Genomic DNA, 19,184 nt, shown 5'->3' with positions numbered 1-19,184 from the left:
TGGTCTTTAGTCGTGCTTCATTTTTTGCAGGGTGAAGAAAGAGACTAGGAGCAGATCTCGAACCCATAGTCAGAAAGTATAAACCATTCGGAATGGAGCCCCACAGTTCGTCTTTTTGAATTTTTGTTTAGATTCACGTGATTTTTTTTGGATAAACATCCATCTCGACGAGAGAAGTGTAAAAAGTACAAAATTATGTCCAAAAACAAAAAAAAAAGTTCACTAAAGATGAAAAGCTAAACAGAAAGTTACGACGAGACAAACATTTAACCCTTAAAATTACGTTGAAAAGCTAAACAAAAAGTTACGAAAAGTAAAAAATACTGAAATAAGTTTCAAACTTATAAGTTTAAAAGAACGCAGGTATGTACAAGACTCATGCCGAGCAAACTTGTCAAACGTGCGAGCTACGGGTCCCCGATATTCGGGCCTAAACACATCAAATTTACCAAATTTACCTATTGAGGTTCACGATACGTCACACACAAGCAATGGCAGATCCAGGAATTGTATACAGATGGGTGACCTCTCAATCATAGCCTTAAATATCAAACAACAGATAGTGAAGAACATTTAGGAAAAAATAAACGGAATACTCCCTTCGTCCCAATTTAAATGCTCCATACAGAAATTCGTGCAATTTTGAACTCAAAAGAAACATATTTCTGATAGAAAGCTATTTGTTGGCATTGTGGTACATCTACGGTATAAAGCTCATGGTTCAACTCCTGTTATCTGCAAAGCAAAAGTTTTTTTTTTATTGTTTTTCAGCATCATCAATAATAAAGAAAAGTTGAAAGAAGGCAGGGTTCGAAAGAGCGACCTATGGATTAAAAGCCAACACTCTTACCGCTGGTGCAAGGCTCCAGTATTGCTATGATTTGGATAATTTCATATATATTACTTATTTTTTCGGTTAAAAAAACATAATTCAAACAACTTCAAGTGGGTCACTGACCCACCTGTGCTTTACTTAAATCCGCCCCTGCACACAAGTACTTTAAGCGCCAAGAAGTTTATCTATAACGTGCAAGGCTCAAGCTATACGTACTGTATGGTTTCTAAAACAGAGCAGTCCCGGGAAACCAATGAAAACCCATATCAATATAACTTTGAAATTTATGTAATATTACAAGCACATAGACATAGATGTTGGGAAGACAAGTCGAGAAGAAATCAAAGGCTAGAAATGCCCAGAAGTAGGGTGAAAACTCGACACTCCAAATCTGGTCAGAACTGGACCAGGATGGAAAACGAATGAATTCGAGGTGCAGATTCTGAGTGTTATTTTTTGTTCATAGTTTTCCTCCATAGTATATTCAAACGTTTTAATTTAAAAAAAAAAAAATACTCCAATGCTTAACCTCTATAACTAATTAAAACAACTCGGTTACTAATTTAATCAATCCAAACGCGGGTCAGGTCCTCATAGTGCGAATACTGGCTCGAACACCCTGAGTCATCAACAATATCTAGCTATAAATGTTGCCCAAGAAAAAGAAAACCATGGAGTATTGAAGCCAATATGAGAGAAAAGGAGAAAACCCATAAAAGAATGAATATACAAAATATTGATTAAGATCTTCAACTGCTTACCCTTCAAAATATTGTTCTTCACCAGATGAAGCTCATGGAGTGCAGTATTTATGTCCATTCGGTCTTTTGGGGACTCTGTAGAGCATGTCAGTCCTATCTTGATAAGAGAGATTAGATTTTCCACTATTTTGTTGCCATCTGTGTCCTCGGTGAAGAGCATAGGGTCTACAATCTCCATCACACATTGAGGCAAGGCAATACTTGCAAAGTTATGAAGATTAAGGTTTGCCTCAAACATTTTGTCAATGGGTCTCTTCCTTGTTATCATCTCCAACAACACGATCCCATAACTATAAACATCTCCACTAATTGACATCTCGCTTCCGAGACCATACTCTGCAATTTGCAAAATTCAAACTTTAAAGCCAAAGAATCCTTTTTCCGGATAACAAAAGTGATACAAAAGACACAGAAAACTCTATTTCAACACACCATGTGTGCTAGTACATATACTCTAATGTGTAAAGGGTACTCTCCCCTCATTCTTTATGTGTATGTGACTATTTTCTATGCCAAAGCTATCCTTCCACTAATTATATTACCATTACCATTCAGTTATATATGGTGTGTGCATTCGCTCGATACAATACCAAATTCAACATCTTGAATGGTATGGACAGATCACAACCAATTTTAATAGTTTCGTGGTGTCTAACCGACTACCCACGTGCTGAAATTTGGTGAGTTGATAATAGTTGAGGCAGAATTAAAGAAAAAAACGGATAAAAAAGTTTGTTCATACCTGGAGCTGCATATCCAATGGTTCCCTTTATTGCACTTGAACTACTAGTACTTGGAGTGGTGAGCTCTCCACGAAATCTAGCTAGACCAAAATCTCCAACATGGGCAACCATGTCCCCATCAAGAAGGATATTACTCGGCTTTAGATCGCGGTGAATAATTGGCATTTCACATTGGTGATGAAGATAATCGAGTGCACAAGCCACGTCAATGGCAATGTCTACTCTTTGTAGAAGATCGAGTCCCAAGAACTCTGTAGACACCCCATTCTGGACCATCCAGATAACGCTATTTTTCGGTCTTTTATTTCCCCAATGATGATTATGATCAAGAACAGTCTAAGGACGATGGTGTGTTTGAGCTTTGAGCGTTCCGAACCTCATTCAAACCCTTCAAACCAGAACCAAACGGCCCAAGCAAAACCCAAACTGGCTTACGCCAGTACTGAGTTGACGTACGCCAGTGGACTGCCACGTGTCGGTCATCGACCGTGGACTCAGTTATCACTGGCGCACGCATGTCAAAACATGGCGCACGCCAGTCAAGCCCAGTCAAATCAACTTTATTCAGCCACATGGACGAGACTTTTGTGCCACCCTGACGTGGGCTACAGCTCCCCTGATGATTACACTTGGCAGGGACGTTCCCCTTTCTCTCCTACACCCCCTATCAACTAGTCCCATGCATTAAATGCATGGGAAGCTCTCTCTCTTAACCCAACCAGTCAAACCAGCCCTTAACCCAACTGATCTCAGTCCATCTCAGGCCTACAAATACCCCCCTTGCATTTATATGCAAGGGGTTAACCACATTAAGAAAGCTCCAAGCTCATTTCCCTTTCTAAGCTCATTGCTTCTCCTCTCATTGCTTCTTCTTTCATCCATTGAAAGAACAAGCAAGCAATCCCCCACTTATACCATTCACACTGATCCACTTATCATCCATCTCTCAAACCTCAAGCTCAAGTCTCAAGTCCTCCATCAACCTCAAAACCAAAGGTATACCACCTTTGTGTGGTTTTCTGTTTTGACCCCTGAGGGGAGCCAGTAAGGTTAAGGTTGGTAAACAATACCAGTCCTGACCTTAAAACTGGTAATATAATGAAGCTCATGTAAGGTGAAAACGGCGCACGCCAGTTAAAGCAAGCCGTACGCCAGTAATGGCAGTGCGTGCACCACTGGCTTGGGGATCGTTGATCACCTATTTCTCACTTGTGTTTACCTTTCATCACCTTACTGCATGACAAGAAACAGTTTACTGCTTTCTGTATTTAGAACTGTTTAGCTGTAATAGTTAATCCTTACTCCTTAACTGTTTAGAAGGCCTCTGGGATCCTTCTGGTCATGTTCCAGAGCCCAGATGATGCAAAGCCAAGCACTGGACTAAAGTGAAACTGGCGTACGGTCGTTTGGGACTGGCGTACGGTAGTCATATCAGGCTCCAGTGGCTGGCCCTTGCATTTAACTTAGCATTGGCCTCCTCTCATGTCCCCACACTGTTTTTGGGGTATTCTGTTATCTTTCGTGGCTTGAAGTCATTTTATTTGTCTGTAACTGTATATATTCTGCTCTGTCAACTGCGTGGTTTGTCCTGGGTGTGCGCTGGTCCTTTCCAGAGCCCAGAGGGTTGCAAACAAAGACTGAGGGTTCATGTTTAGTGGAGTACGCAGGTGACGAGGTGGCGTGTGCAGATTGCGTTGGTATGCAGTGGCCTGACCAGTGCATACTGAGGCGATACCTGCTCACATCCCTCCAAAACGGCGTATTCCAATTTATTCAGACTGCTCTCAGTACTTGTTCTCAATCTATGTTCATCATTGCAAATAAATCATCATCCATAAGCATTTTGTCACATAACTACAATTTGTCACAGTTTTAATCCCCCCATTAACTGTTTCCCCACCCTAATTGGCTGAAAAATGATTAAATGAGAGAAAAATGCAAAAGTTTCACAAAATGCCCGAGTAGAGATTGATCTCCGGATTGGGCGAAAGGGGTGCCATAAAACCCTTCCCCTCTCATAACCTGGCTCCCGAACCTCAGATATCGAAGGTGACAACGGACAGGTCTACGCCTTTTCAAAATCAAACAAACGTAGCAAACGTTTTCGAGTTCGATTCCTTGCGTGCATACTGCAAAAATCCGAGTGGCGACTCTGAATCGAAGCGTTTCGCCGCGCTTTTCAAAGAGGGCCGCACCAGATTTTTAAAACAAAAAAAGTCGAAGATTTTGGGGCGCGTGCCCATAAACTCACATTCCCCATTATTTACTTCTTGAAGATGATGCAACCAATTATCTAGACTTCCATTCGGCACGAACTCGTAAGCTAGAGCTTTAAACTCGTTTCCTTGAAAATCCATGCTAGAACAAGAAGTTATGATCGAAACCAGGTTTCGGTGTCGAATATTCCTTAAGGCTTCACACTCTACCATGAAACTCTTGGTAGCGCCACGAGTTTGAAGCTCAAGTACTTTGACCGCAACAACTAACTCCACGTTTTGGTCAATGAAACCTTTATACACACGACCGAAACTACCAAAACCAAGCGAATTCCTCGAAGAGAAACCTTCAGTTGCTTTGAGAAGTTCTCCATAAGAGACTTTCAAGAATGGATCTTTCGACGATGAAACTGTTGGTTTGGTCTTTCTTTTCTGCTTGAACAAACATATGATGAAAGACGACACTACGTTTACACCAACGAGTATCGAAGCAACCGTGATTCCTAACGTCCATGAAAGAAACTTCGTATTTCTTGATTTTTTTGTGGTGCACCGAGGTAGTTGCAGTTCAAAAATGCCACCACAAAGCCTATAATTTCCGACAACTGATATTGCACTTGCATTTGTAAAAACACCCTTCATTGGTAGCTCTCCTTCAGAATTGTTGAAAGACAAATTGAGATTCTTCAAGGCAAAAGTCTCTAAGAATGTCGGAATTGAACCTGATAAGTTGTTGTGAGAAACGTCTAAATCTTGAATACCTTTCAAGGATTCTATTGATGCAGGAATAGATCCTTGAAAGAAATTTTGCTGTAGATATAGGTTTTCAAGCCTATTGCAGCGACCAAGAGTGCTAGGAATTTCACCCGACAAACCATTGTCGGAGATATCAATTTCTACCAAGTTTTTGAGATTTTCAACCTCAAGAGGCATGGATCCAGACAAACGGTTGTGAGATGGATCCAAACTAATTCACAGAGAATTGACCGTCAAAAGTTTCCTTGGTATGCTACCATTAAGGTTATTTTCAGAAAGTGATAACTCTAACAACTTTCGATAGTTGCCAAGATTCGAGGGTATGGCTCCCTCTAGTCTATTTTGCTCCAAGTAAAGTTTATTCATCAATATTGACAAGTTCCCAATCAACTTTGGAATTTCACCTGAGATTTTATTGTTCGAAAAGTCCAATATTTGCAACTTACGAAGATAACCTATGCTACCGAGAATCGGGCCTGTGAATAGGTTATCATTCAAAGCTTAGACTTCAAGATTCACAAGGTTTCCTATTGTTGAAGGAATAGATCCGTACAACTGATTTATATCTAGTGCCAAGTAAGAGAGCGAGATTTATAGATTGCCCACAGAGTCTGGTAGTACCCCTCCGAATTGGCCATTCTCCAAAAATGCCATCTCCAAGTGGATACAATTGGTCAAAGAACTAAGAAAGGCAAGTCCATCTGATCCCTTAGTTTCAAAATTGTTATGAGCTAGATTTATCCACTTGAGATTTTGTAAGTTTCCAAAATCATTTCTTACTATTCCAGTGAAATTGTTATCGCCCAACTCGAGTTGTACCAACTGCGAAAAGTTAGATATTGAAAGCGGAATGGGGCCGTTAAATTGGCTTTCGTATAGCTGAAGGACCTGAAGGTGAGGAAACATAAATCCAAACATCGACGGAAGATCACCCCGAAGTGAATTATTAGCCACTGATAATACGACTAGCAACGATAGGTTGTATAAGGAAGGAGGGATGGTACTTGAAATTTGAGTGGAACCCAACCGAAGTTCTCTTAAATTTTTCAAATATTTCCTCCAAACTCATTGTGAGCGGCATTAAAGTTTACCAGGGAACTACGATTCCCAATCGCCGGAGGAATCCCTCCGGTCAAATTGTTCTCACGAATGTAGAGCGACATGAGTCTCGGTAATGAATAAGCAACTTCTTTTGGGAACTCTCCAGCTAGCTTATTTTGGTGGACATAAAGGTACATGAGATTTGAGCAACGAGATAGACTTGTTGGAATTGTACCTTCAAAACTGTTAATAGACAGGTTCAGTTTCTGTAATCTGAAAAGATTACCGAGTTCAATTGGAATTTCACCTATAAAAGTGTTGTTAGAGAGGCTGAGCTCCCGGAGAAAACTGAGGTTTCCGATATAAGGAGACAAAGAACCCGCTAGACCTTTGGACGTGAGGTTCACAACAGTGACTCGTTCGTGTCAGCGGCCGCATTTGACACCTTCCCAGTGACATAAATGGAGAAATTCATTCCATGAGCTCAAGGCCTGTTGATATTCTGGAGAAATGTTCGACTTGATGGCCAATAATGCATGGAAATCAGTCTCGTTGCTAGCAACATTAATGGTGTTAACAAGACTAAGGGATGATGTTGTGTCACGGGCAAGGGCTTTTATTTGAAGCAATGGGATGAGAAGCAGAAATAAGGCTGGAAGATCAATTGAGAGAGATTTGGTTACTGGACTCATCTTCGTGTGTGGTTTAATTTGAGTTCTCAATTAATTATGTTCGAACTATGTACTATTATATGTAACATGAAGATCCAAGTTCAACCCACATGATATCTATCTAATTGACTCTAGTCGTCTCATTGGTCAAGTCTTTGTTTGGTCGTCTTTATATATTAGTACGTACATGGGTCCTGGAAATGTGCGGTACGTCGAAGAAGACGACACTGACTGGCATGCATTATGATATCTACCTAATTGACTCTAGTCGTCTCATTGGTCAAGTCTTTGTTTGGTCGTCTTTATAGTAGTAGTACAAGGGTCCTGGAAATGTCGGGTTGAAGAAGAGGACACTGATTGGCATAATTCAGAATGGAGCAGCTCACCTCTGTATCTCATCTCTCAATACCCATCTAAACTTTAATTTCAGTCATCCAAAACATTCATTTTATAGACGATGCGAAAACAATGTCATTGCAAAAGATTAGCTTGATTGGAGTTGGATAGACAAGCAAACGGATCGTGTTTTTTTTTTAATCAAATACATACAAGTTATGTCTAAACTCTAAACAGTTCGGGTCAATATTTTGGGATTCCTATGAGACCCTTAAAATCGAGTTTTGAATGGGCAGGCTGGAGGTGATGTTGTAACTTCCAAATATAAGAATTGCCACAAGTCCGTAAAAAACGCTTTGGTGTCAAACACTTTCTTTATCCTTCCCAGATGACTTTCCAATAATTTCCCACTTTACGTCACATTCGAGGCATTTACTTTAATTAAATTAAGCTTTGCTTTCTTACCCGAAAAAAAGAGGCTTTGCTTTTTCTTTCCTAACACTGGAGCGTGGAGGCATTTTATGAGGCCTCCTCTGTTGACGGGGCCCTTCTCATAGGATAGGGGGTTTGAACCTACAGTCTCCAAAAAGTGAGTTTGGTTTGTGCTATGGTCTAAGAGCTCACAATGGTAGAAGTACTTAAATTGAATCGTACTCTGAATAGTTCTAATTTGCCACTACCATATGCAAATTAATATCCAATTAATATTAAATTGATTCCGTGCTGGCTTTTCCCTGTTTAGTGTTCATGGCATCACTCATTTCTTTAAAGAAGCTTCAAGCTGTTTCGGCATCTTGGCTAATTTGCCTCTTCTTCTTCTTCCTAAACGCAAACTGTGCACTTTTTGACATCTCAACGAGAGCATTACGAAGAGCAAAGAACCAAAAGATAACTGAAAAAAAAACCCAATCAGAAGAGCATAATATACTTGCTTTTTTTGCCCATATTGAATATATACAGTAAATATGCGATAGCATTTGGAAAAGTAAGCAAATATAAACGAGGCGAAACCTACCGGTTCAGAGAAGTCGAAGGCATACTTAGAAAACTTAGGAAAGCATTGGTATGCTGTCCTAACATATAATTCATCAAGTTTGGAATGAAAACATTATTAGCCACAACATTAATTAACTTGAATCTTGCTTTATAATCAATATACCCATACTGCAGGGTCATGGTGGGCATTGCCGCATTGCCAAGATGATTCGTTTCTTCTTTCTTGCTTGCTTCCAACATTGTCTAATGAAAGGTGGGATTGGTCCTCCTGGATCATTGAGGTCTGTCTATGCTGATTTTGACACTCCTAGTTATCAACATTGTCTAGCTATCCATCTCGCCCTAGCAAAACCATGGAGGATTAAATCTAACGTAAGAAATAAGGTCAAGGTTCAAAATATTGAGTAAGATCTTTAATTGCTTACCTTTCAAAATTTTGTTCTTGACAAGATGTAGTTCGTGGAGTACAGTCTTTATACTCATTCGATTTTTTGGGGACTCTGTTGAGCATGCCAGTCCTATTTTTACAATGGGGATCAGATTTTCCACCGTAATGCTGCCATGTCTGTCCTCCGCTAAGAGCACAGGGTCTACAATCTCCATCACACGTTGAGGGAAGGCAATCTTTGCAAAGTTATGAAGATTAAGATCTGCCCCAAACATTTCGTGAGTAGGTCTCTTCCTTGTTATCATCTCCAACAACAAGATTCCATAACTATAAACATCTCCACTCGCTGATATCTCATTTCCAAGTCCATACTCTACCATTTGTAAGAAAAACTAACGTATAAAACAAAAGTGATCTTTCAATTTTTTTCACAAAAAGAAAAATGATAAAAAATGAAAGAGAACTTTCTTAGAAGACATAGCGTGCGTCTTGTAATATGAAATTAACTGGCACATTTACGCAATGAGCTGAAAGTTATGTGACACTATTTTCTATGACAAACTTATCAATCAACTACTTATTTTACATCATCATCCAATTATCGCGTGTGCATGTCAGTCCTGGTTAAATAACAGAAAAGAATTGACTATGATTTGGTTTAGGATAATTAACCATACAAAATTTAACATTGTGAATGTCATCAATATATGGATCACATGCAACCTACTTCACATCCAATCCTTCCATGGAATCTAACATACCCAATGAGCTGAAATTTGGTGATTTGATATTAGGAAAGGGAGATTTAAATAAGAAAGCTGACAAAAGGGTTTGTTCTTACCTGGAGCTATGTATCCAATGGTTCCCCTTATTGCCGTTGAACTACATGTATTTGGACTGCTGGTGAGCTCTGCTCGAAATCTGGCTTGACCGAAATCTCCAACATGGGCAACCATGTCGCCATCGAGAAGGATATTACTCGGCTTTAAATCGCAATGAATAATTGGCCTTTCGCATTGGTGATGAAGATAATCGAGTGCACAAGCCACATCTATGGCAATGTTTACACTTTGTAGAAGATTGAGTCCCACAAACCCATGCTCCAAATCATTTGCTTTTGGAATTGGATGCAACCAATTATCTAGATTGCCATTGGGCATGAACTCGTAAACTAGAGCTTTAAACTCATTCCCTTGAAAATCAACACTAGAACAAGAAGTTATGATGGGAACTAGGTGTCGGTGTCGAACATTCCTTAAGGCTTCGCACTCTGCCACGAAACTCATGATAGCGCCACGAGTTTGAAGGTCAAATACTTTGACCGCCACAACTAACTTCCCGTTTTGGTCAATAATACCTTTATAAACATGGCCAAAGCTTCCAAACCCAAGAAGATTCCTAGAAGAGAAACCTTTAGTTGCTTTGAGAAGTTCTCCATAAGTGACTTTTGAGAATGAATCTTTCAACAATGTAATTGTAGGTTTGGTTTTCCTTTTCTTCTTGAACAGATGACATATAAGGAAAGATGATACCGCGGATACTCTAACGAAAGATGATACCGCGATTAGTCCAATGACTACCAAAGCTACTGCGATTGCTACCAAAGCTACTGTGATTCCTCGTGTTTGTAAAAGAGACATCCTTTTTCCCGATTTCTCTGTGGTGCACCGAGGTAGTCGTAGTTCAGAAATGCCACCACAAAGCCTATAGTTACCAGCAATTGATATTGTAGTTGCATTTGTAAAAATACCCTTCGTTGGTAACTCTCCTTCAAAATTATTGAAAGACAAATTGAGATTCTGTAGAAAAATAAATGTCTCTAAAAATCTCGGAATTTGACCGGATAAGTTGTTGTTGGAAAGGTCCAAATTCTGAATACCTCTCACGGACGCCATCGAGGAAGGAATAGATCCTTGAAAGAGATTTTGTTGCAGATATAGGTTTTCAAGGCTGACACAGCTACCAAGAGTGCTAGGAATTTCACCAGATAAATCATTCTCGGAGATATCGATTTCTGCTAAATTATCGAGGTTTCCAACCTCAGTTGGCAAGGATCCAGACAAACGGTTGCGAGCTAGATCCAATCTAATTGACAGAGAAGAGACCGTAAAAAGTTGTCTTGGTATGCTCCCATTAAGGTTATTACCAGAAAGTGTCAACAGTAACAAATTGCGACAGTTGCCAAGACTCGAGGGTATTGCCCCCTCTAGTCTATTTCGCTCCAAGTAGAGATCATTCATCAAAGACAAATTCCCGATAGAGTTCGGAATTTTACCTGAGATACTATTCTGTGAAATTGACAACCTTTGCAACTTATGAAGATAACCTATGCTATCGGGAATCGGGCCTGTGAATTGGTTATTATTCATAGCTAAGGTTCCAATATTCACAAGGTTTCCTATTGTTGAAGGAATAGATCCGTACAGCTGATTTAGACCTAGTGCCAAGTAAGAGATAGATAGATTGCCCACAGAGTCTGGTAATACCCCTCCGAATTGGCCATTCTCCAAAATTACCACCCCCAAGTTGCTACAATTGGTCAAAGAACTAAGAAAGGCAAGTCCATCTGATCCCTTAGTCTCAAAATTGTTATAACCAAGATTTATCCGATAGAGGATTTTTAAACTTCCGAAATCGTTTCTTACTTTTCCACTGAAATTGTTATCATCCATTTCCAGTTGTACCAACTGCGAACAGTTGGATATTGAAAGCGGAATTGGGCCATCAAATTGGTTGCCGAATAGCTGAAGGACCTCTAGGTGACGGAACATGAAACCAAATGTTGGCGAAAGATTACCGCGAAGTTGATTTGCAGGCATTGATAATGTAATTAGCAATGATTGGTTGTATAAGGAAGGAGGGATGGTACCTGAAATTTGACTGGAACCCAGCCAAAGTTCTCTTAAAATTTTCAATTGACCCAAAGCATTAGGAATACTTCCTTCAAGAGGATTGCCAGCGGCATTAAAGTCTTCCAGAGAACTAAGATTCCCAATCCACAAAGGAATTCCTCCGGTCAAATTGTTATCATTAACGTAGAGTGATATGAGTCTAGGCATTGAATAAGCAAGTTCTTTCGGGAACCCTCCAACTAGCTTGTTTTTGCCTACCCTAAGGTCCCTAAGATTGGAGCAACGAGATAGGTGTGGTGGAATTTTCCCTTCAAAACCGTTAACGCCTAAATTTAGTTTCTGTAACCTGAAAAGATTACCAAGTTCAGTTGGAATTTCACCTGTAAAAGTGTTGTTAAAGAGGCTAAGCTCCCGAAGAAAACTGAGGTTTCCGATGTAAGGAGACAAAGAACCAGTTAAACCTCTGGACGCAAGATCTACAACAGTGACTCGTTCGTGTCGGCGACCGCATTTGACACCTTCCCAGTGGCAGAAATGGAGGGACTCATTCCGTGAGCTCAAGGCCTGTCGATATTCTGGAAGAATAGTTGACTTAAAGGCCAATAAAGCACGGAAATCAGTCTCGTTGCTAGCAACATTAAGGGATGATGTTGTGTCACGGGGATGGGCTTTGATTGGAAGCAATGGGAGGAGAGAGAGAAATAAGGCTATGAGAGAGACTGAGAGAGATTTGGTTAATAGACCCATCTTCATGTGCGTTTTGAGCTCTCAATTATGTTTTGAACCATATGTAATACATGTAACTTGAACTCTTGAAGGTCCAAGTTTTACCACAAATCTGGTCACTGGTAGGGCCGTTCTAAGAATTTTTCAAACCCGTTGCAGCAACTTTCCTAACATGAACAAGTCTTCATTGGTGCAAGTTTCCTTCTCCTGCTGCTTCTCAACCAGATGGAGTGTTGGATATGTATAATTATCAGAACAAGTCTTCATTGGTGCAACTTGCAAGTCTTTGTTTTTTTTCCTTCTTTTTTTTAATCAGAACAAGTCTTCGATCTTGGCGGACTTGTATTGTATTATTAATTTGTGGGGTTGAAGAAGAGGACATGGTTGGCATTATTTAGAAGCCAGAAACTCAGCTCTAGCTCTGTCCCATCTTTTAAGACCCATCTAAACTTAATTTTGTAGGTCCCAACGGAGTTTATTTTTATCGGCAAAAAAACAAAAAATTGTCATTATCACGAAGATAAGAAAAACATAGAGATAGCTCCGAAAAGTACCCATGACTCTTCTAGTGTGCTACTCGCAAAATCTCAGCCAACCCCTCAGCCGCTCAATTTGTAAATAAAACATCAAAAAAAGAAGAAGTTGAAATGAACACCTATACGGTGACAAGATGCCAACAAACGACCTGAAGTCCCAACAGAGTTTCAGTGTCACTAATCCGAAACGTTCATTTATAGGCGATGCAAAAAATAAGTTACCATCTCAAAAGATTAGCTTGATTGGACTTGAATAGACATACGATCGAATTTCAAATTTTATTTTGTCAAATATACAGGCTACTTATACAATCACATTTGCCATCTAAAAGATATGAGAAATTTGGTTTCTATCGATGTCCTATGAAACTACCTTTCTATTGAGATATTTTTTTCGCTGCGTTATAAACCAAAATTCTCTCTCTAAACATCCCTGTCACTATCCTGCAGGGCCGGCCCCATCCCTTCCCTCTCATCAACGCGAATGATTAAACCAAAATTCTCTCTCTAAACCTCCCCGTCACTATCCTGCAAGGCCGGCCCCTTCCCTTCCCTCTCATCAACGTGAATGATCAAAGTAGTTGGGTTCGGAAAGGCAATTGAAATCAAATGGAGATACAATTCGTCAAATTGTACTCCAAATATCAAATCCTCGACCAAAGTGTTTAATCACTACCATACCATATACTCAAGATTTTGGGATCAAATCATCGTTTCCAATTTTTTTTTTTTTTTGGATCAGCAAATCATCGTCTCCACTTTCCCACCGAAAGTACAAGAAAAATAAATCAGGATTTGGGGGAGACAATTTCTTGGGGTTACTCTTGCCAAGCAAAAATGGTAGTAACAGTTTTCAACAATGCATTGAAAGCTCTCCAGCAGAAATGGAGGCGTGGGGTTGTTGCCTCTTTTGCCTTCAGATACTTCTTCTCCGAATCCACTGAATGTTTCTTAATAATGGAGATATAAATCATTCACTTGTTCCCAATCAATAGAATCATCTCATTTGGTCATGCCTGACCCAAAGAAAGGCCACCGGCCCACCGCCTTCCCCAGCTTTGAATGGCCGGGGCTAGCTAACGGTGTTATTGGTATTTCAGAGATTAGTCGAGATGAACATAAATTGACCACAACTCCCTAAGTGATCAAAAAAGAAATCATGTCACCTACATGACTCACAACGCCCAAATAATTGCACTAACGCAATATAATCAAAATCTGAAGGCATTTTGACGCCAAGAACTAGAATCATGTCATTTGATCCTGCGTTACCTGTTGCCTTCACTGGCTTGAAATGACCCGCGCTAATGAACCTGGTATTGGTCTTCTAGAGTTTACTTGCACCGATGTGAATAGTTAATTATAGACATCCCAATCCGGACCTCGGAGGTACTTTAAATGTCCCGATGATGAAATAAAGGAAACAATACATTCGAGAGCTTTGAGGAAGGACTCCCTTAAGCCCAAAAGCCTAAAAGCCCAAAATAAACACAAGGGCCTAGAACTGGATTCTCAGTATCGCACGGCACATCTCTACACCGCACGGCATATCATTATGCCGCACGAGATCATGAGGTCAACCGCACGGCATTTTGAATAAAGTTCTGACTGGCTCAGCTAGCTGTCAGCCACGCCCATTTAAGCCACAGCTACAAATTGGCTTAGCTGAAAAAACACTTCTAGTCCGCCCAGAAAATACCTCCCCCATTTGAATTCAAAATCCTTGGCTCTTGCCAATAAATACAACCCTCCACTGAAGAGAAAAGGTCCCTGAATTCTCTTTCTCTCTCATCGTGCTTTCACACCCACTCCTCACTTCTAAGTCTTAAGAAAGTAATTCTAAAAACATTATTTAGGCTTTTTCTTTCTCAAAATCTTTCATTTTTCTCCTCACCATTTAAGTTAGTCCTTTTACTCACTTTAAGGTCTCAACTACCCAATATACCATCTATTACTCACACCTACAACCTTCTTTTCTCAACCGGTCTTACCCGCACTCATCCATAGCCGTTCATCTTCATCCAAGCTCAAGATCAAAAGGTATAAACTAGTTTTCTTGGGATAGGCTCTGTCCTTATCCCTGAGGGAACTTTTCTATAGTCAGGTTTAACCCCCTTGGTTGAATACTGACTCAAAAACCATTTTTAAAAACAAAAACAAACCACTGTGCTGACTGCACCACGCCGTGCAGCGTTTTGATGCGTCGCACGGCGTAGTGCGATCAAGTGTGCGGTGTTTTGCTAGTTGTTAACTTCCTATTTGAACTGTCTGGATCATAGCTATTTCTTCATCAGGCTCATTTTTGTTGCTAAGGTATTAGTCATCAGTGCTTTTAGAATAAGACTATATCTACAAGCCATGTTTGGTTTTATAAACTGTCACACCCCAAAAATGAGAAGTGACCGGCCGTGAACCATGAGGCTAAACCATGGAACACGCAGCCTAAATAAATCAAAGTAACGAAAATTAAATGATCGCTTTTTCAGTATTAATCAAATCAAAGGCCAAATATGTCTCATCATAAACATGGGGCACAACCATCCCATGAACCAAACAATATCCAATAATCCAACAATAATTAAAAGAATTTGTTATCTGACAATTGTTCCAAATGCAGAAGCGATTTTTAAAATAAAACTAGAATGAGATGCCCTAAGGAGGTCAACAAAAGAAAATCCCCGAGATGCCACCAGAGTCCTTGCCCAACTCCCCAACTTGCCTGAAAGAAAAGTTGGAATAAATCCGTCAGCTGACGAGCTCAGTAAATAGCAAGTCTGTATAATAAATAAAGTTGAAAGCGGGGATTAAAATAATTTATCATTAAATCATAATTTGGCATACGAGGTGTCTAATAGAATAATAAATTAATCAATGAAGCATTTAACCAAATAAATATTCTTGGTGGTGATCACAACAATAACTCCATCAACAATGTGGAACCACAATTAAACAGTACCATGGCCAAAATAAATCTCAACAAAATTGGATCTAATATCGAACTTAGAGTCACCAGGGTTGGCAGCCTGTGGTACTTTTCCCTAAGACGATCCGGCGAAAGAAAGTCGTTGAGCATTAGGGTCACCGGTCTAACACGGTGTTTTTCCCAATGGCCAGGGTCACCAACACAAGAAGGAATAAGTTCCCTGGACTTCCGAAATAAATGTTCCCATTAATATCTACCAAGTTCTCGCCAAAAAGAATATTATCAATTGATCTCAGAAAATTCATCGTATGCCAATTTATAGAACAATTTATAAATAGTTTTGAGTCTCCGAATAACATTCATATAAATTTCTGAAGGAAATACTTTTAAGGGTCACGGGAAACTTTCGAAAATATGTAACATACTTAACTACTCACCTGGATCCAAACGTACTGCAACACGAGTACACAAAAAGATGCTAACCTGAACCAAGAGAATCATACAACAATATTAACACTAATTGTATCAACATATCTAATATAGAACTACCTAAAAAAATGAAACCTAAACCTAAAAACCCAAGCCACCAACCAAACCATGATCAACCCAAACATTAAACTCCAATTCCCCTTAATCTATTGGATCACCCACGGCATACCACTTGGTTCTTAACCAAAACACCGAAACCTATAACCATGGCTATAATGTTAGTATTAACTAGAGTCTATATTCATCATTATGATAAACAAAATAAAACCCCCCACCACCATCAACATGAACACAGATCACCAACAATTTCACTTGCACATTCACCGATCCACGGCACACTACATGACGCAAACTAAAACACTGCTGCCACGCACGTATCGCACCACCACACTTCAACCTTAACCCAATTTTAAGTGTACACCACGACACCGAATGGATTACCGTAACCCAATAACTGACTACCGCTTAAATGTAATGGAAATAACAAGAACAATAATACGTACCACAACAAAACCGAGAACAAGATAGAGAACAGAATTTCGACGGATTGAGAACAGATTTTCTACTACCACACCTCTTGAAAAACCTCGGCTGCTCTCTCTCTCTCTCTCTCTCTCTGAACGTTGTTGTCAAATAAAAACCCTAGTTTCATATATTACTGACCCACGTTCTCCCCTAAATAATAGGTAACCACTTAATAAAAGTACTTAATTATTACAGTACAACACCAAATACTGAAACTGTTTAGACTTAAACCCCAACACTATAATAGTGCCAACAACAATTTATACTATGTGGAGAGAGAACATATCAATTACAATCCAAACCATAAAAATCCTTTATTTTATTACAGAAATATAATTATTAGGAATTAGAAAAGATGGGGTGTAACATAAACAAAGCTTCCTTGATCATTTTGAGTGATTAAACGCATTAAAAGTTGTTTTACGTTCATGGCTTGAAGGAATGGTCCCCTCCCAAAATGATCCAGTGACTAAAGCACTATCTGATGTTTGTTAAAAACCCCGTGCGTACTACACAATATGCCGGGCGGCGTTCTGAAACCTGATGATGGCCTGAAAATAGAACAAATACCCCGCACGGCGTACTTTAAAGCTGTGCGTGGTATTATAATATGTCGTGCAGGAGGATACTGAGATCCAGACAGTTTCTGTTGGAAAGTTCTTTTCTTCTGCATCATCTTTACCATCCCTGTACAGACAGCACCACGTGCACGTTAACCTGATATATTTCCCATGTCCCTTTCCCCTTTACTTGTTTATAAAAGAGCTTGATTTTCCAAAAGATATTTAAAATTCCCCTTTAGAAAGTGTTTAGTAGAGACTGGTTTTACCGGGCGAGTGCGGTGCTTTTTCAACAAAATCTCCCCCATTCGTAACGTGGCTCCCGAACCCAAAATCTAAGACGTTTTCGTTGGACCAAAATGCCTTTTCAAACAACCTCTCGGTTTCTCGGATCATCCATTTCAAAAATCCGGTGGCGACTCTTTTGGGCGCGCGCCGGTCGGGGAGCCCACAGTGACCTATCTCAAAATTCATATTTTCTTGGGGGCCAACGCGTTTGGGAAGCTCACCCTTAAATACTGTGGGATTGGAGAAGAGGAAATTGATTTTGGCATTTACTTCCCTACCCCTACCTCTGAAAGTCCCTCCAAATTCAATTTTGTAGGTTCTAACAAAGTTCTAAAGCATTGTTCCGATTAGTATTAAGGAAATATAGTCTCACATTGCAGTCCCAAGTATTATTAAGTAATTACTCATGCCACTCTCAAATAATATGGCCGAGGAACCATATTTCCTTAACAAGTACTAGTTTATTTTATAGACGTCGTATTGAGAAAATATTAGTTAAGAATTAGCTTGATCATTTTTCTGTCAATGTTCTCACTTCTCAACTTGCAAGTCTCTTAATGGGTGCTTTCAATTTGAGAGAAATATCTGCTGGCAGAATTAAATTATGTGGGGACCTATCAACGTGAAATTAAATTATGTGGGGTTGAAGAAGAGGACATTGATTGGCATTATCTGGAAGGAAGCAGTTGATCGATCACCTCTGAATCCCATCTCTCTCAAGACCCTTCTAAACTTAATTTTGTTGGTCCCAATAGAACAGATTTTCAATGTTCCTAATCCGAAACGATCATTTTATGGACGAGACGAAAACAATGCAAGTGTAAAAGACTAGCTTGATTGGACTTGGATAGACATGCAAACGAATCATGCTATGTCTATAATCACATTTGCCATCTGAAAAAAACATGATCGACAAGTTTGGTTTCTATCGATGCCCTCTGAAACTGCTTTTCTATTGAGATACTATTTTTTTTCATGGTGTAATAAACTAAGCGGTTGAGATCAATATTTTGGGACTCCTATGAGACCCCACAGAATCAGTTTTGAAAGGGCAGGATGGAGGTGATTATGAAGAAGATACAGATAAATCAAAATCGCCAATAAACATCGTACGATGAAAGCATCATTGGTCCAATTTGAAAACATACATGCAGTAAAAGCACAAATTAATAGGATTCCAAAAATTAAACAAATATAAACGGGTCAAACCCTACAGTTTAAGATAAGTCGAAGACATGGCTAGCTTATAAAAACTGTGAAAGATCGGTTATGTGGTCCTAACATATAATTCATCCTGTTTGCAATGACAGCTTTATTGGTCACACCATTATTCATCCAGTTTGCAAGGTCATGGCATGGTGGGCATTGCCAAGGTGATTCGATTCTTGCTTTCTTCCAGCATTGTCTAATGGAAGGTGGGTTTGGTCTCTCTACATAATCGAAGTATCCGTGCCACAATCCAACCCAAAAACACATGGGTCATGACCGGCCAATGAGATTAACTCACTAAGGTTGGCTAATTAGATAGGTTAGGGTTTTTCT

The 19,184-nt window shown here is 39.7% G+C and overlaps 1 protein-coding gene and 1 pseudogene across 3 annotated transcripts; both read right to left on the bottom strand.

The window, feature by feature from the left end:
* Positions 1-385: 385 nt before the first annotated feature.
* LOC131323606 (probable LRR receptor-like serine/threonine-protein kinase At3g47570) overlaps positions 386-19,184 on the bottom strand; it is a 56,782-nt pseudogene continuing 37,983 nt past the window's right edge.
* Positions 7,945-12,625, bottom strand: LOC131322968 (probable LRR receptor-like serine/threonine-protein kinase At3g47570). Of its 3 annotated transcripts, none has more exons than XR_009199026.1 (4): positions 9,585-11,606; positions 8,781-9,116; positions 8,519-8,697; positions 7,945-8,251 (listed from the first exon to the last, which is right to left on the bottom strand). XR_009199026.1 is itself a non-coding variant. In XM_058354579.1 (3 exons), exons 1-3 carry the CDS (start codon positions 12,346-12,348, stop codon positions 8,684-8,686), a joined length of 3,114 nt encoding a protein of 1,037 aa, XP_058210562.1. In that variant the 5' UTR covers positions 12,349-12,625; the 3' UTR covers positions 8,272-8,683. The 3 variants fall into 3 exon arrangements, 1 of the variants encoding a protein (XP_058210562.1); XR_009199025.1 differs by having other exon boundaries at positions 8,525-8,697; XM_058354579.1 differs by lacking the exon at positions 7,945-8,251 and having other exon boundaries at positions 8,272-8,697; positions 9,585-12,625.

This window comes from Rhododendron vialii, chromosome 4a (genome assembly GCF_030253575.1).
Source record: "Rhododendron vialii isolate Sample 1 chromosome 4a, ASM3025357v1".
In the NCBI taxonomy this organism is placed as follows: Eukaryota; Viridiplantae; Streptophyta; class Magnoliopsida; order Ericales; family Ericaceae; genus Rhododendron; species Rhododendron vialii.
This window is presented reverse-complemented; position numbering and strand designations above follow the sequence as displayed.

Excerpts from the sequence above, each read along its gene's own strand:
- LOC131322968 (XM_058354579.1), bottom strand. The coding sequence starts at position 12,348 with ATGAAGATGGGTCTATTAACCAAATCTCTCTCAGTCTCTCTCATAGCC. Across the intron at positions 9,117-9,584 it reads CATTGGATACATAGCTCCAG|AGTATGGACTTGGAAATGAG; the intron begins GTAAGAACAAAC and ends TACAAATGGTAG.